Genomic DNA, 22,676 nt, shown 5'->3' with positions numbered 1-22,676 from the left:
TGTTTTTAATTATTTTTCTTTGATAAAATTTTTAAAAAAAATTTTTCTTTTAAATATTTATAGCTTTTATTTTTTGAAAAACTCACTCTTTTATTTTAAATTTTCCGCAAAAAAAGTAGTTATATTTTTTTACACTTTTTCTATTTAAATCTCTCCTTCTAGCTCAAATCTCTCTTTCTCATTCGATTTCTGGTAAAATGATTTTAGAAGAATATTCCAAACATGTTAAAGAATAAAAAAAAAATGAAAGGTAAAATAATAGTTGTACCTTTAATAAATTTTATCGCTTTGTTCTTATCTTAAGAGTTAATTTTTTTTTTCAAACCTATGCCATAACTCCCTAGTCATGGGGTGGCGAACCTTCATGCACCAACGTGCCATTTTTTCAAAAATATATTTTAATGAGGTCATAGACGTGCCGACAAATAGTTTTGACTTCTTGATTATTGGGTAAACAATAATTCTAAATACTATCAACTCAAAACTCTTTATTTACTACGAAAAAAAATGTTTTTTTTTTTTTTTTTTTTTTTTGCAATGCTTCAGTTATACGCGTAATTCAACTTAAAGTAACATAAGTGTGACTTCTGTTGTTGCAGATTAGATGACAAATAACATATATTAGGGTTATAATATGTTAGTTTAAGCAGAACTGTTAATTTTTTATGCTAGTTATTTTTTGTTCACTTGTAATTTATGGTTATTAATTGCTTTTTTTGGCATTAATTGCTCTTTTTTGTGAATTTTAATTGAATTGTTAATATGCTTCATAGTGAACTTTGTGATCGGTGGCGTGCCCAAAATATCGTGTCGCGTGCCATAAGTGGCACGCGTGCCATTGGTTCGCCATCCCTGCTAGTCAATATATCAACTTATGTTTTCAACTTATGAAGAAAACTTAAATATCAATTTAAAAATCATCTGTCTATAATATCTGAATAAGTCATAAACTACTATTTGCAAAACATTAGCAAAGTTAATTCGAAGTTATTCCTTTTAAAATACCATCGCAAGAATTTAAGAAGTAGTAAATTGCGCACTATTTTAATTGTGTGATGCACATTATTTGAAGAAAGAGACAATTTTAAGTGATATAAGTAAAAATATAAAGTGCTTTTTAAATTTAAAAGAAAAAATTGCACTAAAATTCGAAAGCTAACGCTATTTGTAAGTGATTTTTTTTCTATTTCAATAAAGCCTACACTGTATGTAATTTTAATGAGCATAGCGTGTTATTAAATCCCTTATAGCTTCATTATCTATGAAAATAACTCTTTCATATCATTCCTGGATTCATTAGATTAATACCGACATCAGATCGATGAATTTTAATGATTACACCAAAACCGCATTTATTTCCTTTTAATACTCAACAAGTCGTGAATAGCATTTATCTTGATTGGGAGGCGGGAAAAAAAAGAAAATATGGAATAGATTACCATTTAATTATGTAACATCGTGCGCTCATTAACCCTTTTGATATGATGTGTAGGCTTGACGTCTAGACTAAGAATACAAACATTAGGGCGATTTTCTTGTTGCCATTTTATTACTCCAAGGTTGTCTTTTATTTCTGAATAGATGTATGTATAATAAACTGAATTCTTGATATGAATTCTATTATGCTTGGCGACATTATAGTGTTTGTGGCTTAAACAATTTGCGGTGATAAAAGCGATAACGCCTACCGACTTGACTGCTGAAATCAACCAATCACGTTTCTTTACTTTACAGAGATATCAGCATAACTTTTTAGAAGGAATGTAATTTCAGGATTTAATACACTTACCTTTCAATTACATTTAAAGAGAAAGTTTAGAAGTGCATATACTTCACAAAAATATTAGTTTTTTTTTTCATTTTTAATTTTACTAACACGCATATTTGTCACAAAACGGTTCAAATTTAAGTCTTTTCACTGTATTGAATTTAGTGTATCTGAAATATTTCGATTAGCTGTCTTTACATTTTCTCAATTTTAAATTATATAATCCAAAATCAATTAAAAGTAACTGAATGAAATATAAAATTAGTATTTATTAAATATTGTATTGCAATTTTTTACACGGTATTGAAAGATATTAATTAGATGGGGATAAATTTAAGTAATAAATACTATTATTCAAAAAAATAGAGGAAAATAGTAAACTATAAAATAATATTTTTAAATTAAACATTTTGAAATTTTAAAAATGCGTTTCTCGTGGTGAGTTTGCGAATGTTTCTTAAATGGTAAAAAAAAAATCAAACAATTGCAAGCATTTTTAAAAAAGTTTTATCAAAACGCAAGTATTCTTTTTAAAAAATTTAATTAAATACATATATGCATTTGTGAAAAGAATTTGCTTTTGATTTCAAATAACCTTTGTTTAACAATCTCAATTTTTTACACATTATACAATAAGGTAAATTGTTGAAAAGCATGTAAAAAAACTTTATTTTATGGGTCGTAAATTAATATACAAAGGACCAATTACAATCGAGTTCACGAAGACCAAAAGCTGGATTAAAATCATCAAAGACCAGCCTGTTTTAAACCGCTTTTTTGAGTATTATCCTTAGGAGAGATATTATTTTAGATGATTTTAAACCCTCCATTGCACTTATTGACTTCAATTGTGATTGTTCAGAAATGTACTTAATTTGTATCCTCCAAAGCTCGTAGTTTTTCATTTAATGTATTAAAACGATTCTGAAATTTTGTATTTTCTTTTTATATTTTATATTTTATTCTTTTTATATTTTTTATATTTTACACCGGCATTCAATAGACAACTCAATTTTGATTTTACAACTATCAATGCTCAACTCCGTAGCCATGTGATTTTGAACCCAAACCCAGGAGGCAAGGAAATTCCTGGATCAAGCATTGGGACAAACAAGCATTCGTTAAGGACTTCTTGATGGAACTAACCAGCATTTACTTTTCAGAGAGAAGAAAACCACCTACGGTTAGCCCGACGACAAGGGAATTCTAACCCATGATCCGTCTATAAAATGTCATTACAGAAGGCATTGGTAACTCATTCTTATTTTTAATGAAAGGTCCGAACTATAGTAAATAAGACCGCTGTAGCTCCGGTTATATAGTTTTCTGTATTCACCGCTCTTAACAGTTATTTTTAGAATCCTTGTTGAAAAAGTTGCTCCTTTAGTTTCTCAAATTAATATTTAAGTTAAGAAAAAAAAAACATTGTGAAAATATGTGAAATCGCTAGTTAGGAAGGCGATAGCGTTTTTTCTTTATTTTAAACATTTATATGCAATGACAGTATTGGTAAATGTGCTTAAAAATGTAAAAATTGGTGACCAACAAAGATAAAAATTATTTAAAAAAATTAAAATCAGCAACATTAAGTTCATTATTGAAGGCGATTGCAAAGAAAGTTTTTGTCTTAAATAGTATATACCATTGATAATATAGCAATATTGAGGGAATAAACACAGAGGCAGTATTGAGTGAATAGTTAAATTGAAAATTATAAATCAAGTAATGATGAATTAAGCTTCGATCAATTTTTACTTTTTAGATACACCTATCACCACTGCTATGAATATAAGAATGCTCACATGCAGTTATAAATTTTTGTAAAAGTAAAAAAAAGTGTTTTTTTTGTCGAGTGTTTTTTTTTTTTTTTTTTTTGGAATAAGTGTTTTTTGGACCACAGGTTTCTAAAGAACAAAGGATATCTTTGTTATACACTTAATAATATTAATAATATAGAATGCAGTATTTCGACACTGCAAAGCTGCGTGTCACGGTACCAAACCATCCCTCTGTTAATTACATTTGAGAAATTTTCGCACTTTCAAGCAGCATCCCACATGTTAACATCTGTACGTTCTGCACAAACCTTGTAGACTAAAGAACTGAGATTGTTCTACGACTGGATATTCAGCTGGATTTGTGCCCTTCAAAACGGAATTCAAAATACCCAAATTAATATGAGAAATTATATTTTATGCATATTAACTTAGCCTAAAAATAGTTTGAAGTACTTGTGATATTCTGAAATTCCTGGTTTCCACTACTGCAATCATCTCTTTTCGTCAAAAAGAAGAGCGTTTTTTTCTAAAAAAAGAAGGGGGGGTGACAATATTTTTACAAAAAAAGGCAAGAAGGATGCATGTGTAAGGGCTCGCAGGGTGGACAACCCTTCTAGGAACACTTTTGGAGAACATTGTGCATATTACGCATTTGTCTATTAAATAATCCCAAGAAAATGAAGCGGCTGTACTATACTTATTTAAAAGCTTCATTTGCTTCAAAACTAGTTTTGATAATTGCTGTGGCCTTTACCACATTCCTTGTCGTTGTGACCTAGGCTACATCGGATAAACTAGACGCTCTTTAAAATCTAAGCTATTGGGACACGATATGTCCGTTATTAAGAATTCGAGAAATCATCGATTACTGCACATTGTTGGAATCTAGGGCATAAATTCATTTTCGTCAATATCAAAATTATTTTCACCCCAGTCACATTAACTCATCTTGATGTTTTGGAACCTTGTTTTATTCATATGAAGGCTGATTCCCTAGTTAAAGACATTAATTCCTCGCAACCTCTCCATAACGCGTAGAAATGCATTTTGCCCTGATTTGCCCATCTCTGCTACCGTGAATTTTTTAGTTCTGTTTTTCATTTTTCTCTATCGGCTACTGTGTTTTTATTTTTTTTTCTTTCATTTTTGCTTGGCCACTTTGCGTCATATATTTTAAATCACTTTTGTTTCTCATTCACTTCTGCTGTATTGTTAGAAAAGTTATGAATTTATAAACGAATTCATAAAATTCAAAGCAAAAATTAATTTCGGAATCTTGCATATCATTACTTATTTCCGTTTTAAAAGTATAAAAAAGAATTTCCATCCTTTGTGGTAAACTTACTAACCACAAAATCCAAATACGGTCAAACAAGACGTGAAGCTCATGAATAGGTTGATAGCCGTCTGAATTTTTTTTTCTAAGAAAAAAGGCGTGTGTTTATTTATATAAGTGAATGTTCTTTCCGGTCATGGAGACACTATTGCTTCCGGCAGTATGATGATGAAATTTATTCTTTAAACATTCATTGATAGTTTCCTTTTTTTTTTTATCTCGGTTGTTGAAGTGGTTGGATGCTTGATACATTCTAATATTATCTTTATTATGGAGTTTGAAAAGCAAGAGAGGCACAAGGAGCAGTGAAAGTGATAAGATTAGTGGAAGAGAAATGGATAATAGATTTTCAGCTGACTGAGTGGTTATCTTTTTTAAGACAGCATCGATTTTTAACGCTCGCCAAATGGCGATCATAATTAGAAAAGAAATTGAATTGTCTTTAATGTAATTTCCTACGTCAGTGTTTCCCAAACTTATGACTTTTGTGTACCCTTTCTACATTTTTCGTAGCGCTGTGTACCACTAACATAAAAATGAATGTATTTTTTTAAAAATATGTTTCTTTTTCTTTTTTAGTGCAATGTTTTGTAGATACTAACCAGCGATCCATATTCTATGTTAGGAATACAAATTATATTTTGTAAAAATAATCAAAATAAGAAGAATTTATTACAAACCTTTACTATAAAAAAATTGCACAAAAGTTAAAAATCATAACTGGCTGTTGACACTACTAATTATTATTAACTGTCAACTCTGCAAAAAATAGCCTATGGAAAAATACATAATCGCGAATTTTCATGGCTAGCTTTGTTTTTAAATAGAAGTTTTTGAAATTTTTGTTTGTTGCAAGATATTTCACATAAGAACGTGTACCCCCGCTAAATTGTTCCCGTACCTCTGGGGGTGCGCGTGCAGAATTTGTTTGTCGTGATAAATAAGGAACATATTTTTCTTTAATTACATTTTTAAAAAAAATTTTGTTTTTGAATCATACATACGTTGTAATCGGGCTCAAAAATAATATTGCGCGACAAATTGAAAGTTTATGGTTTGTATATTTTGTCCTCTTGGCATGCAAGTATTTAATCAGAAATACCGTAAACAGCGCGTGTTCCGCGGAACCTGTGAAAAGGGTTCCAAGAGTTGGGATTTTTTTTGCCTGTTATGATTTATGAAACCTGTAATTAAGTTTATACCCGATTAATGACCCATTATTTACTTAATGTTTTCGTTATTCTTATGAAATTATTTAATTAAAATGCTTGTGAAGAAGGAAAGCAAAATAAAAAGTGTTCTAATAGCAATACATTGAATGACTAATAAAAAGGACAAATTATGAAAAATTGCATGCAAAATTTTGCTTAGAATTAAAATAACTAAATTCAACAATGAAGAAATATGTCTTTCTAATAAACATTCTCCACGTTTATTTTGGTCTTTTTTCGTCTTTATTTCAATGAAAACCAAGTTTTAGATCATGTATGTTCAGTTTATACATATACTAAAATCAAATGAGAAGACTATATGCCACTCCTGACTTGTGAATTTAAATGTCTGACATAGTAATATTGATAAAACGATGAGATAAAAAAAAAATTCGTTTTTCACTCATTCACTTTATTTTTATTTTATGAACTTTTTTGATTTTATGTTCATAAATTAAGAACTTTAAACGACAGAAAAAAATAATTTTTATTACTGCACAGATCCTAATTATGATTTTTTTTTTGGAAAGTGATTAAAAATATTTTTCAGTACTTAAAAAGTACTTAAAGGGTGCTTATTTTTTGTTGAAAAATCTGTCTACGCACCCTGATTAAGTCTCGAGGTTCCTCCAAAACATGATCAATCATTTAAGGTTCCATATCCAAAAAAAAAGAACAAAAATTGGGAACCTCTGCTGTAAAATAACAGCTAAGCACTCCCTCAAATATTCCAGAATTATCGATGAGGCAGATAAACAGGTACAGAAAGGAGTGTAAAAAAGGAAGCCGATCGTTTGATCAGGCCTAAATGTCACTTGATTTGGTTGCATAAATAAAAATTTGCAGAAGCAAGTTAGCTTTTTCTTTTTTATTTCCCCAGCATGCTTCTTTTTATTTAAAAAAAGATTACCTCAAAAAATGTGTATAAGAAAAATAATAAATATATCAACTGATATGCCTTTGAGAAGCAAACCAACCAATTTTATTGGTAGTTTTGCACAAAAGGAACTGGACATTTCAAAGGCCATTCGTTTGGTCAATACTTTTTTGTTAATTCTAATACTCTTGATATACTCCATAAATTCGCCAGATTAATTAGCAAAAATCAATCAATGATCAATGCAGATCAACTCCATCAATTCTTTATTGGTATTTTTCTTCTGCTGTCTTAAATACCTAATTTTTTTTTTTATAATACTTAATAATTTTTATATTTACTAGGAGGCTCCGTAATTTCGTTTTCATCCGTCATTGTTTTCTTTTCCTTCAACGTTAATATTTTCTATAAAATCACTGAATATTCTGTTTTCGAAATATACAACTATTATAGCTTTATGTAAGAATTATATTTTAATTGTAACGAAATGGACGATTACCTGGATCTGAAAAAATAATCATCTGCGCTTGGAGAAAAAAAAATTAACCTAAAAGAAATACAGATCGTGAAACTCAAAAGAAATAAATGAGAAGTAATTTTAAGAAGTGTGGCTCCGTTTTTCAAATATAATTCCTAAATAAACGTTCTTATTAATATGAAAATTTAGCATTTTTCGAAACCTAATGTCAATTATTCAACTAAAAAAAAATCATTAAACTGCAGAAATAGATTTTGCATTCTAACATTCCGTGACAAAATTTTGCCTTGAATTCCATTATAAAAAGATAAAAAGCGGTTATTTTGTGACATGAAAAAATTTTTTGTATACAGTAACGGAACATTTTGTTTTTACATTAAGAAACCTATTTCCTAAACTAAAAAAGTGTTGATTTCTGCACTGTAGAAAATAGGTTTTTTGTACGTTAGACCAGGGGTTTCCAACTTAAATGAGGCCGGCGGCCGCAATTAAAAACATCAGTCAAATGGCGAGCCGCAACTTTATCAAAATTTTATATGGGACTCTTTTATGTTTGAAGGAACATTGAATATTACTGTCAGTGATCGGCGTTTCACACTAATGATCTGGCCGAGAAGCAAACAGTTTGCGCGGAACGAATTCGTTTAGGAGTAGGCCCTACCGAGGGATTAAGCAAAAGTATTGAATTACAAATTAAAATAAGTAGATTTTTACCTGAGAAATAAATTTTTTTGCAACGTTGGTATATTAAATTTCACAGAAACGAAGATATTGGGGTTTATTTTAACGAAAGAAAAGTATTTTAAACCCATATAGATTTGTGACGAAGATTGTCCGCAAAAAAATGACAACTAATATATTTTAGTTCGCGGGCTACAAAGACGAATGCCCGCGGGTCGCCAGTTGGTAACCGCTGCGTTAGACCAATCATAATTTAAAAAACGCTGTTTTAAAAATAATTTTCAATATTTCGCAAATAATTTTTTTCCCCTGAGACTCGTACAATGGGAGATTTGTGTTTAAAATATTACTAAGAATAATGTATCTTAATTTCATAAATATCTGTAAATATTTATTTTATAGCGTGCTTTCTGGGAGAAACAGCATTATAATGCTCAGAATGTCGGAAAAACCGAAATGGTAGAAAAAACGTACAGTTGAATGGGTTACTGAAACATTATGAACGACGTTCTAAAATGTTGATAATAGTATGGAATAGAGCCGTGGTGGCTCAGGGGATAGAACGCTCGCCTTCCAATGTGGTGAACCGGGTTCGAATACCAGTGATGGCTGGTTGATACGAATTTCGCACCGAAAACAGTTCTGATCTAAATTATCCTCAATAGTAGACGAATCATGGGTCCCCTGACGTCAGGCTAACCATGGGAGGTTTTCGTGGTTTTCCTCTCCGTAAACGCAAATGCAGGAAAGTTCCATAAAAAAGTTCTCATCTTCGGCAATTTTCTCGATGCAGGAGTTCCCTTGTCTTCTGAATTGGGTTCAAAGTTACAAGGCTACAGAACTAAACATTGCTAGTCATAAATCCAAAATTGTGTCGGCTGTTTAACGATGGTTACAAAAATAAAATAAAATAGTTTGGAATAGAATATTAGAAATATCACAAGTGTTGGATAGCAGCCCCAGCAACCAATTTTTAAATTCCCTGTGTTTAAGAGCGCTTGCGTTCGGGGGATCAACTCTTTATGATATATTTCATAATCTTAAAATATCAAATTATTTAAAAGAATATTTTATAAACATTCAAAATTAAAAAGTAATAAACAATTAAAATATCCATAAATAAAAAAAATGCATATAGCGAATGACAAATTGCAAAAAAGATTCTATATTCTGCAGCTGATTAAAAAAACTCTTTTTTCATTTCCAATTTTATTTATTGTGTAAATGAAAAAGCATATTTCAAATATTATTTACAATCTATTTACTGGCACAAATATTTTACATAAATTTACTTTACATTTTGACTTGTATATTTAACTCACATCTTGAAGAATGCTCACACTCAGAAATGTTTCCATAAAAACTATATTGCAGTTAAACAAAGCATTTAAATACAAAACTTTAATACATTCAATACTAATAAGCAGTCAGGTATTAATATAGATAAACTTTAGGCCATCCGAGTTTTTTAACATATAATTTTTTCAACTGTAAAAAATAGGCAGAGAAAGTTTTACTATTCTTTGTTTATTTTAATTTTTAAAATGGATGTCATAAGTAGAAAACGAGTTGTCTTTTTATTAATCGATTTTGAATAGTCCATAAGTCTATATACTAAACACTACTTATTACATATAATTATGAAATAATAACGTTTTTACCTATTCTGAACATCAAAGATTATTTCTTAAAATTTCCAGCAGATAGTGAAGCAAAAACCAAGATTCAGCAAAGATAATTCTTTCATTTTAAGGAAACATTATTAAACGTTCTTTTTCTTATCACCCACTGTTACAGAATTGCTTTTTGCTTTGGAACAGTTGAAACTTTCACAGTTACCTCTAACAACAGCATCCATGAGTTCCTTCATGCCGAATTTCGCAATCCAATAGTCATCAAATAGCGTAAAAGCTTTATAGATGCTCCTCTGGATTGTTTTGAAGTCCACTGATTGGTTGTTTTTGATGGCGTTACAAATCGTTTGACGCAAGCAAGCCGGCTCGTACAAATTCTCTGATTCGAATTTTTCTATGGCTTTTACAATGATTGAAACCATTGACGGGTCGCTGCTTCTCTGAACTTTTCCATTGTTGCCTGTTGCAGTAGTGGCCACTGTTGGAATCGCCATATTGCCATGCAGAAAGAAACTAAAAATGGATGGTAGCACAGCAGCTAGTAGAAGTGCAATTGGTATTAAGGCAGCTACTGCAAAAATAGGCTGCGAAGTAAGTTTATCAAGAAAACCTGCCGGCTTTTTGTTTTGAGCGTCCTGAAGAGCAGTGATCATGGCAGTCACATCTGAAGGCAAAGGCGACCAAGATCCCGGAAAGTCATAGTCATTAGAAAATCCTTTCCAATTAGAAGGCATTTGTTGCCCTTTGAAGGATCCACCCACGGGAACTGAGCTTTTTTTAGATTGTGTCGGACCTGGACCTGGTTTGAAATCATCGAAAGACGTTGGCAATCTGAACTGATCATCTGCACTGTTGTCATCGTCGTTAGAATAATCCTGAGGGTTAGATGGTAGATAATATCCCAACTGTACGGACATTCCAGATTCATCTTTATCTAGCCAACGTCCATCTCTGCTTTTGGTGTTTGGTTCATCGTCTTTATTCGGTACATCTCCTTTAACCGAATCACCAAACGCCAAAGATGCCAAAAGTAACATTAAGATATTACAAATTAAGAAACTAGACTGATTCATATCCAATGCTTTGAGTAAATACACTATGAAAAATATAACCTTATCTCGTTCTCAAGACTGTATAGCTGGATGATTAAAGAACTTATAGTGACCGAATTCAAGCTTGCTTTCATTTTATACCATTGCTTTTCTCTTTAACTTTTTTTTTCAAATAAAACCAATGTGACAGTAAAGCTTAAGAAAGAATTTCGGTTAAATTCTTTAAATACTTTTTTTATGATATATAGAATCGATTTATTGCCGGTATAATTCTTTGATATCGTTATCCGATGTTCCGTTATGTCTCGCATTTCTTTCATTTGGAAAGTAATAAAACCATGGTGTGCGCCGCGTCTCTATTCTTTGATGAATCCGTTTTCACTAAGCTACGCATGCATAAGCAAGTTATGATGCAGTTAATGTTCTTAAAAAGATGGTATTTGAATTTAGACTTTTAAGACGGTACTTTTGTTTCATCTTCCACAATATGGAATCGTAAATCATTACTTCCATTTTACTTTTGATTTATTAGAAGTTTAAACTTTTGAACCCCTTGAATGGTGGCTGATATAATTTTATTTATCCATTTATAATTTGTAAAGTTTATCATATAACCTATTTTATATATGATTTTAGATTACGATTAAACTCATAAAATGCTAATTGCTTGTATATAATTAGAAGATAATACAATTCCGTGCATTTTCATTGGATCAAATAAACTATGACATGGTCATAAGAAATAGATAATGAAGTTTTCTGAAATTTTCTGCTGTAACTATCACAAGAATAAATGAAGTTAATAGAATAATTAAATAATTTATTACTAAACATCATTAGTTATGTGCACGAAAATTACATATCTTATTTAACGATATTAACTCTTAACGTTTAAAATTTCAAGATTAATTCTAAAAGTGGTTGTTGTTTTTTTTGTCGTAATTTTTTAACGCTAAATAAGTTGCATTTTCTTTATCATAATATATTTTCTGTAAAACTTCTGCTAATATATGCAATTAAAGTAATGAATAAGAAATAAATATTTAAAATTATAAATAGATGTTAGGAATAAACTACTCGCACTGTTTCTGAAATAATCTCATAGCTAAAAAAGAATTAGCGAACTTTGATTTTGAACCAAACCAAAAATTAACCATCGAACCAAAAATCTGGTAAGAATTAAAAATACAAGTTTGTGAGTGAAGAAAGACGGAGCAAAATAATTTGGTTTAAATTTTATCTCAATCGAATCTGGAATTTTATTTCTGAAATCAAATCTATGTTAAGCAGCCTTTTCACTCACCATCTTGGATTTTAGGTTAAATTTTCGATTTTTGCTTTCCTGATTTTTTGTCTTTCTTAATTTTTATTATATTAGGAGACATAGAACTTAATGATTTTCAGAACTTTCATGGATTTTTCCAAAAAATGTAATGCAATAGAATTATAAGATTTGTGGTTTAGAGCAAATAATTTAAAACTGTACATTTGCCTGTTGTTAAAATTTGATTTTATCACAGTTTGAAATAATGAAAAACGATTTAGATGATAACAAAAAACTTTTTGGCATAATCTACGAAAAAATGAAGATAGTTATTAAAAATCTAAAAACAGGCAAATTTATAATATTGAATTATCTTTTAAAAAATGCTGACCGCAAAACTGCAATAGAAATTTGTCAGAAAAATGTATAGATAATCTAAAATACCGTTGCGCTTTATTTCTCAAATTCTGATTGGATGACGACATTGTATATCATGCTTCGAAAGATACTGCCGGGTAGAGTTATATTAGTTTATGTATGAAAATTAAACAAAAATGGTTAGTAAAAGCAAATTTAAAAGTTCCTCTCCATTCTTTTGAGATTTGAGCTCAGTCCCCAAGAAAAGAGCCTCTCATTAGAATTAAAAGGTTTGGTGGGAGAAACGAGCTGAGGTGGGACTTAGCCTTTTCTAACCAAGAATATTATTAAACGTGAAGCTAATCCTTGGTAATGATAATACTTAATAATGGTAATACTTGGTAATACTTAATCCTTGGAAATGAGTATACGATGATATGCATGCGAATGTTACAGATTCAATTATAAGATAAGTCAATATTTGAACAAGAAAAGTACAAGGAAACTTGTCAAGCTAAACTAATCCACATTGTGAGTTGACCATATTGGAAACTATTGGGGGCATTTGTAATTTACAAGTTTAACAATAAAACAAAATAAATTTTTAAATTTTGAATGTTAAGTTTTCCAATTGCATGTATGTTTTTATGAATTGATTAAAATGTAAAAATATACATGTTTGATAGTTTGAAAAATCTAATTAGTTAGTCTAATTAGTCACACCATGACTAGGGTGACGACTCCTTGGGCGGAGTCGAGAATTTGGTGTCGTTAGATAGTTTTTTTTCCAATATCACACTTGTCTTTTCTTTACTTTTTCAATTTGGCATGTATTTTTGGATATACCTTTGTTGGGGATGTGACAGGTATTACACGGTTATTACTCGGACCCAGCAAAAAAATTTCCTCATTGGTTTTTTGTCTCAAGACCCGGTAGCTAATTTGCAATCAAGCTACCTTTAACGCAGGGTTCGTTGATTTAAATCACGATTTAAATCATGATTTAAATCAAATGATTTTTTTTAAAAAATCATTGATTTAAATCAACTAATTTTTTTTATCTATATATATTGATTTCAAAAGTTAAAAAACAGTGTTTTAAATTTTTGATACTTTTATTATTTTCTTTTCTTAGTATTAAAATTTAATTTAAATAAATTGCTGTATTAATTAATTTTAGTTAACAAAATTACTTTCTTGGTGTGTGTTAAATTCCAACACATTTGAAATTACAATTTTAAAAATCGTTTGATTCTTGAGATTGAAAGTATAGATTAAAGTAAACATTTAATGCTGTCTTAATATAGATTTGCATAGCTGTAGAAAGTAATTAATAAACATGAATTTTTTTCAAAAAATAATACAAATAATGTTAATTAAAATTCTACCTTTTGAATGAAAAAGCGTGAATTAAAATCTACAGCATATTTTATTGGTGGAAAATGTATATTTCTGAAGCTTGAGGTTATATTAAAAAGAAATTACCCTAATATGCCAAAAACAGAGGGGAAAAAAAGGGCTGATGAATTCAGATGTTTTTTTTCCTAATATAGTGTCATTCTTCTCTTTCAAACTCTTTCGATGTTTATTTGATGCAGTAGGGTTATTAACTGGTATTTTTTTTATCATAATATGTTTACAGTATCTTTGACATTATCTGATTTTCTATAAAGAAATTTTGTGAAAAAAAATTCCAATGAGTACATAGATTTTCTAATTTTTTTTTTTTTTTTAGCTTAACTTATCTATTTTTATATAGAATTAAAAATGAATATTTTAATATAAAAATATGTAGATTAAATGCTTATTTATTTTTTGATGAATGGCTACATTTATAAACACAGTCTGCTACATTTATTTTGTAATTTTAAAAATGAAGAGAAAAAAAAGAAATCACAATTTTAAATTAAAGTTATGGTTTGCAAACTGAAACTTTGCTTTAATAGTTAAAGCACAGGGGTCTGTCCAAGCCGGTACCTTTACAAATTCAACTTTAGGAAAAATGATAGAATAGTCACACAAAATACTTTTTCTTAAAATTTTATTTTTGTGTCTCGTAAGAAACAGTAAATCCATATTTTTACTATATTTGTGTTGATCTTTTAATATATATTTTAATATATATTTTAATTTTCACAAAATAGGTACCTCTCAGAAAAACCAAAACAGACACCTGAAATATTCTTTAAATTCTCTATTTCATCTAGTATTTTAAATTTTAATCTTGCATTTTTTTCAAAATGGTTGCTATGCATTCAAAGCCATGTATTATAATGCAAAATTATTTTAGTTAGAGCTTCTAAAGTATTGTTACAATATATTTTAATATTAAGTTAATTTGATTAAACATTTTTAATTTTTTTAATCATAAATTAAAGTTCATACAGTGTATTTGAATAAAAATCAAAAAATTCTGATTTAAATCAAAAAAATACGATTTAAATCAAAAAAATCTGATTCTTTTGATTTTTTTTAAAAAAATCAAAAAAATCACGAACCCTGCTTTAACGACTCGCCGTCTTTCTAAGAGATTTTCTTCTTGGCTGTATTTGATCCCAATTATTGTAGAAACTTTCATTTATTTTTAAATTTGTTACTTGAGCTAAAAAAAATCAAGACTCAAGTTTTTTTTATTTAAAAAAAAATGTTAAACAAATGAGCAGGTTGTTAAAGGTCGTTGGAATTTGAAACGGTATCGAAACTTTATCGGCTACCCGTTCTGACCAATTTTACCGAATATTCAATACCGGAAAACATTCATCTATATTCAACACAACCATGTTTACAGTTATAGTAACCCTAAAACGATTCATAAAAGTAATTGTAATTTTATAAGTCCATGTATTTTATAATTTTCTTACCCATCAAGCTGAAATAACTGATTCAGACGTGACATATTTTACTTTTGAGCAAAATTTTAATTCTGGGAAACCATGGAATAATGGATTTCTTCAGAACAAAAAAATGTGTTCATTAAATAGAAGTGTCGCTTAGGAGAAGAAAGAACAAATGCAGAAATCTAAAGCTAAAAATTTTTTCGACTATAATTAAAATTAGAAGAAGAGAATTACATTTATTTAATTTATATTTAAAAATATCTATAATTATTTATATAAAGTTATATATAACTATATAATTATTTATATAAAGATATTTATTTAAAGTTATTAAAATCGTAGCGAATAAAACTCTAAGGAAACTGTAGAAAAATACGATATGATTGTATTACTGTCATACTAAATTTACTTTGAGCAAATGAGTAAATTCAATAAAATATTTTTATTATTTGGGTTTGTTAGGATAAGCATTTTATTAAAATGTAATAGACAACATGACTTAAAAAAAAATTGTAATAAAAGACAAATGAAAGTACAGAAATGGACAAACAACAAACAATAGTTTCAAACAAAATACTAATATTTCTTTACAAATGACGCATTAATTACTCTTGTCTTATCCTATTACTAATTTATGCATCATTGAAGAAGATAAACAATTTTTTTTTTTACATTACTTTCTTTTACATTACTCAACAAAAATTTATTTGGAAATCATTTCATTTTCAGCTTTAGTTGATTTACTTTTATAATGAGAATCGAGTATGGATAAAATTGGTCATCCGTAACTTTAAAACTCAATTTTTACACGAAAGCGTTTAGCTTACTCGTCAGCTCAATAAATTCTCTTACCGTTTAGCTAACTATGGAAGGTTTTCGTATGTTTCTTTCATCCGTATAACGCAATTACGCATTAGTTTTACCAAAGAAAAAAAGTTTGTTGCAAAGCAAATTTACCCCTTGTTTGTAACTTTATCTAATAAGTTGCTTTATCTTTTAGGGGTTCTAAATTAATGGGATACGGAAATAGTGTCGTAGCATTAAGAGCAGCTAAACCACTCTATAATTCAAATGTTCAAGTTAAAAGATAAAATTTCTAACTAAGTGTAGAAAAGTATAACAGTTTCTACTCAGATCTTACTGCACTTAAATTTATTATTTTCTGATGATTTAAACATTAAATCCTAACAATTAAAACATTTTTCATTTAATAAACCGTCATTTTATTGGAATATTTCTTCATTTAACAGAATCTACAACACTGAATGCTATAGAAAATTTAAATAAATCCAAAGAAAAAGGAATTAATTATAAAACCCACTCCGTATGTTCCCACTTCATAATTAATATTTACGTTTATCATTTTACATCTAAAAAGTCCCAAATTTCTTATCGAAACTTTTTTTTAAATTTAGTTTAAAAATTTCTAAAAATAAACACATTTTTAATTCGTGCTTAATAAATTTCCTTAGTACTATATCTTCTAAAATATTTATTAATAAATAATTATAAGATTTTTATATTGTTTTGTATAAATATTATAATAGCCGGTCGTGTAAAAGTTACAAATTCCCCGAAAATGGTCAGATAAAAAAGAATATTTTACCGGATACCTGGAACTGACCGGCTAAAAGATTCATTTTTCACCGAGTACCGGGATCCGATAAATCTCTAATCCTCATATTGAACAATTTTTATGCCATTTTCATTTTGCGATCTCGAGAAAACGCTTTATCTGAGCATTTGTTCAGATTTTTATAATTTTTCGAAATATCTAAATAAATAAAAGAAGAATATTTTGACATTCATTCTTCTTTTAATTTTTACATCTTAAAGAAACTGGCATTTCTTAAAATTCATGCGATTTAACGAAAAACAAACTATGCATTGACTGCAAAAAGTGAAACCAAACGATTCATTTTTCTTCACTTTTTTAAAATTGTTAGTTCTAGAATTTAAAATTAGAAAAGGCTACGCAGTAGAAAGCTACATTCATACACGAAAATGCATCATGCTATACTACGTCTGATATGGGCCCGTTACTTTAACTTCTTATTTTATTTTAATTTTTTTTAATTTAAGAATACACTAATATACTTGGAAACAAAAGAAAAACCTTTTTGTGTTTTAAAAAAACTTGAACTTACATTTATTTATTTTTCTACCCTAAAGTTGCATACATTTCCCTTTCCTGTTATAGCAGATGACATTTATAACCTAATAAAAAATCCTAAGATATAAAAGTATTAATTTCCTAATTAGGTTAGAGTTAGACTTCTCTCCTTTCTTCTTCTTGCTCTTTCTCTCTTATTCTCTCCATCTTTTTATTTATCTTCTTTTTTTTGTCAGTGTGGCTATGCATTCATTTCATTTTTGCGTCATTGCAGTCATTTTATTTCAAAATTTAAAAAAAGAATAGTTGGAGGCGTTTTCGATTTTTTTTATTATCAATTAATAACAAATTGCAAGTTTTTAAATACGTTTCTAACTTTTACGATGAATTTGTTTATTGTTAAAATATTTTAAGATACAGTAAGATGTTACAAAGAAATAGTATTGTATATAATATTAATATTTTTATAGCATATTAATGTATCTTATATATATTCGTACTTTATTTTTCTAATCAACGACTAATATTTCGAGCACTGAAATGAAGTTGTGAAATCTTGCTTTGTTGTAATTTTTACTAATTAATAATCTAAATAATACTTATATTTTATCTTATTTTACGAAATAAGTAATAACTTCCTGCCAATATTTCAAAAACAAATTTATAATAATAAAATAAATTTATAATAATTTATTCTTTCGCATGTCTTGTTTGTTTGAAGTTATTATTTCATATTCAATTACTTACAATAAATTTATTTCACAACTTCTTTTGTTCAGAAAATTAGTTCTTGAAAATAAGCGTTCAGGAATGATTTAAAGTGCATACTAAATTTATTAGCAGTTTAAATCTTTCCAGTTCTATAACGAATTAAGAATTGAAATTTATATTCAGCAATGATCTGAAACGAAGTCAATATTTCTTTCATTTTAAAATATTTGGATACCTTAACACTTTTCAAAAGTAAAATATGTGCTACTTATAAATACATAAAAACTTCTTTTGCTCTTGATTCTAATTTTCTCTCATTACATTTTTCTTTAAATTCCATAAAATCGAAAAGAAAAATATTCTGCATTTTCGCGATTTATAATTTTGGTCACTTTTCTTATCATTGAAAAATCAGTAAAATGTGTCCTTACTTAAAACTTTTCGCCTTTTATAAATTTGCATATTGTAAATAATTGCATTCTAATCACTATACATATCATATGAATATTCATACTAAGAATCAGAAAGAAAAAAGAACATATATGAGCAAATTATTTATTTACAAAATGAATAAATGAAGTTTCAAAAGAATACCAATTGCAGTAATTGCAGTATGCAAAGTAAAGTAATTATGCATATGGATAAAAGTCGTACGTGATTCTAATTTGAAAATTTATGGGTAAATGATTGAGCATACAATTTAGCTAATTCTAAGCACTTATTTAGTAATTTTTCAGTCACTTTTTACCTTTTGACTTATTGTCTCCTTCGGCTGTAGAATTAAACGCTGCGCAAGGTATTTTCTCGCAATCACCGTCAGACATAGATTCAAACAATGTCTTGACACCGAATTGTTCCAAATATTTCTGATCCACGAACTTTGACAATCCATGCAGAGTCTTTTGCAAAGCTGTAGTGTCCGTATGGTTATCGGTTGATCCCTTGGTCACTTGGCAGAATATTCGTTGCATACATTCTGGATTATCCAGAGCTCTGGCTCCAAATGTGCTGATGGCTTGAACCACTGGTGACAAGAATTCCGCGTCTCTCAAGCTTTTTCCGCTGTTACCCGTTGCTGTCGTGGTTACAGTTGGAATACCACCATTCATCATCATATTCATCAAGGTTGGTAAAACAGCAGCAAGCATTAAACTGATTGGGATTATACAAGCCAAAAGAAGAGCCATTGGGTCTTCCTTCAATTTAGCCAGCAAACCTTTCTTGGGCTGGTTCATCTGCATCATCGTCGTCAACATTTTCAACTCTTGCGGCGACCAGGCATCGCCTTTCCAGCTTACAGCAGCAGGTGGAGGCGCAGGCCAGTAGTATTCTTCAATTTCTGGAAGTGGTTCTGGTTTTTTCTCTGGCATGGGAGGCATTGCTGGTGGCATAGCTGGTGCTTCTGGAATTTCTCCTTTCCACACATTCCAGTTTACGTGCGTTCCACTCTTGTATAAACGTTTCTGAGAGTTGTGTTTTCCTTGAGAAGGCTTGAAAAAATCCTTGCTGGTATATTGTTCAAAATTACTTGGAGGGGAGAACTCCGATTTGGTGAAGGATGTTCTTGGCTCGGCTATTTGATAGCTATCCAGTTCATCTCCATTATAAGCGTCCTCTGGTGTATAAATTACTGGTGAGTCCTTCTTCAAAACTTGAGAACTGTAGAGAGTATTATCATCAGTGCGTCCATTTCGTACTTGTGTGTTATTTTTCGAAATTTTCCCAACAACTTCATCGCAAAAACCTTGAATAGTAAAAGCACAAATGCAAAAGTAAATACAAATTTTCCTATTCATTTTTAAAAAATTAGAAGAAGATTTGATGCTTATTAATGCTGCTGTGTTTATGGATGTTTGTTAGTGGATGCTGACGAGTTTTATATAACCAAGCACGCTCCGTTTGCCTTTAGTTATTCCATGGCAATTTTTAAATAATCAAAATTCATTTATTTCGTGATTTATTTATTCCATTACTTAACTGTCTTTGTGTTTCTGTATTAAAAATATGCAGACGATGGTTCCTTAATGCGCATGCATGAAAGCCCTCGCCCGTGGGACCGCGAAGAGCCTTCTTGTGTTCTTCTTTTCACTCTCTTCTCTTATCGTCATTTCTTTTGTGATCATCAGATCCGTGAAAGACCTGTGAAGGACCGACTCATGATTTACGAGGATTGGACTTTGGGTTGATGATGACACAGTAATCCGGTTGTATGGAGGAAAGTTCGGAAGATGCTTCCCGTTTTTGTTCATGAATCCGATGCAGATCCTGCCACGCCTTTTCGTGCAAACTCTAATTTTCTATCTAATCAAACGATCTCTTCGCTTTCTTGATATTAGAACACACAATTAATCTCCATAAAACTGTGGGTTTTTAGCTTTTTTTGAATGTGTTGATGGGGCAGATAAAATGATGATTGGTTGCATAATATAAATCGACAACTGGAAAAAAATTAGCGTTTATGAACATTCTCAAAACGGCATTCTATTTTCTAGTCTAATGATTTTTTAAAAATAGTGAAAGAAGGATACAAAAAGAACTCTTTTGACCTTTATAAAAATTCTCTCCCTTCTTAATATTTTCTTTTGTGTTTAGTTTAGTTATTAACATTTAGATAGAAATATTTTTATATAGGGCTGATTTTTTCAATTTTTTAAATATTGCACTTGAAAAAGATGTATAAACTGATATTCGCACTATACGATTATGAAAAAAAATTCGAAGAAAAACAATATAAAAATATATCCTAATCTAATATATATATATATATATATATATATATATATATATATATATGACACGCATATACCATATTATGTATAGTTAGATTACAGTTTTGGAAATAATCGTTAGCTTTCTGAAAAGAGGGAAGCATTATAAAGCTGAAAATTTGTTTCTATGCCTTATGTATAAAGTAATTTAATCACAATTAGCAGTATTTCTTTCTTTGGCTGAATACAAGAACAGAAGATGTCAAAAAATTGGAAACTATACTATTTAAAATCTTAATAATATTATGATAATAATTATTTCATATTTCTGTCAAAAATTTAGATTGATGCTTGCAATATTTTATTCACTACTTTTAAATTGTAGAATCGAATGATTATAGCTAAGACTGAGCTAAATAACTAAAATATTCCTTTATTAATAGATTTCGTGACTCTTTTCCAATCATTGACATTGGATTTTCCTTTTAAGCCTCACTTATATTTATATTTTGACGTTAAACCAAAGATATATTTAGACACTTTAATTACATCCCATACATATTCCTACATTTCTGCATAAAACCATAGGCACATTAATTCTTCAAAACTATTTAATTTATTTAATATTGAATATTAAGAACAATCGCACCCCCTCTGTCTAAACAGGCATACGTCAACAACAATATTGACTATTGAATAAAAAGCAATTTGAAGTAATTTTTCATATTAATCAATTTAAACTTTAATCAATCAGATTTTGTGTAATATAACAAAATTTCTTACCTTATTAGTCTCTATTCCAATAAAAAAAATCAAATTGTATTTAAATATTCTTTTATTTTTCAGAGACCTCCGATTTAATAAAATACGAGAAATCAAGAGTAATGCATTTAAAAACTTAGGACAACTAAATACACTGTAAGTATACTTCATTTAGAAATACTAAATTTATTCAAAGAAGTTATCATTAGATTGTCTCTGATATTTACTTAATTTTTTAATACTTATTTATTATGAAAAATACCTGATGCATGCTACAAAAGTGCTTTCTCTAAAACAAATGTTTGTTTAAACGTACGTTTAAAATTTCCAAAAAGTTTACTGAAATTTAAAACATAAAAAATGGGCAAGTATAAAAGTTTTATTAGTAAATTTAATAAATTGTGCTAGAATGAAGTGCCAGGCACGACAAGATGTTTTGTCACATATTCACCAACAACGTTCTGTACACGTCGATCATCAATTATCACAAAATAATACGTTCGTGATTCGTATTGCACAATAAGCATAGAACATTTAACTCGCTGCAATGAGTTGCTGTTGATTGTTTCGGTATAAATACATTTATTAAATTCATTCCAAACCAAGTGGTTTTAAAAAAAAATCCACTGTATAATGTATCGATATATCAAAAACCTATTTTCATAAGATTTCTTCCTTTAATAACCGCTCTTTTTTTTGCAAAAGCAAAATAAATTAATGTTCTACGTACCTAACTCTTTCGTTAGGAGCGGCGTATTTATCCGGCATTACGCGATGTCCTGTGCGTGCGGACACCATATTTAACCAGTGTCAACCGGCCGTTTGATAACCGACTTAATCTGTTTCAAACTGCCATTGGCTTATATTCCATCACCCATATAGGATTAATGGGTTATTGAGTCAAAATATTGGCTAAAAGTATATTTTGAATGTGTTTAGTTTGTTTTGTAAGTCAGAAAGACATTTTCCTCTTGTTCATAAATTTGGTTTATAAAAAACGAAATAGAAAGTACTTCGTTTGCAATGCAAGTGACAAAAGACATGAATCTAAGTGTGTGTGTGGAAAAATTGTAATGGTGATTTGTAGTGTAGGTTTGGGCATCGACCTT

The 22,676-nt window shown here is 29.2% G+C and overlaps 1 protein-coding gene across 1 annotated transcript in view; it reads left to right on the top strand.

The window, feature by feature from the left end:
* Positions 1-22,676, top strand: part of Pxn (Peroxidasin) — a 103,114-nt gene that overhangs the window by 46,670 nt on the left and 33,768 nt on the right. Inside the window, exon 2 of the mRNA XM_043041871.3 lies at positions 21,652-21,723. Coding sequence (XP_042897805.2) covers positions 21,652-21,723 — 72 coding nt within the window. The remainder of the gene's footprint in view (positions 1-21,651; positions 21,724-22,676) is intronic.

This window comes from Parasteatoda tepidariorum, chromosome 4 (genome assembly GCF_982258835.1).
Source record: "Parasteatoda tepidariorum strain Cologne lab strain chromosome 4, Ptep-v5.0, whole genome shotgun sequence".
Lineage (NCBI taxonomy): Eukaryota > Metazoa > Arthropoda > Arachnida > Araneae > Theridiidae > Parasteatoda > Parasteatoda tepidariorum.
The sequence above is the reverse complement of the archived record's forward strand: the minus strand, read 5'-3'. Positions and strand labels throughout refer to the sequence as shown.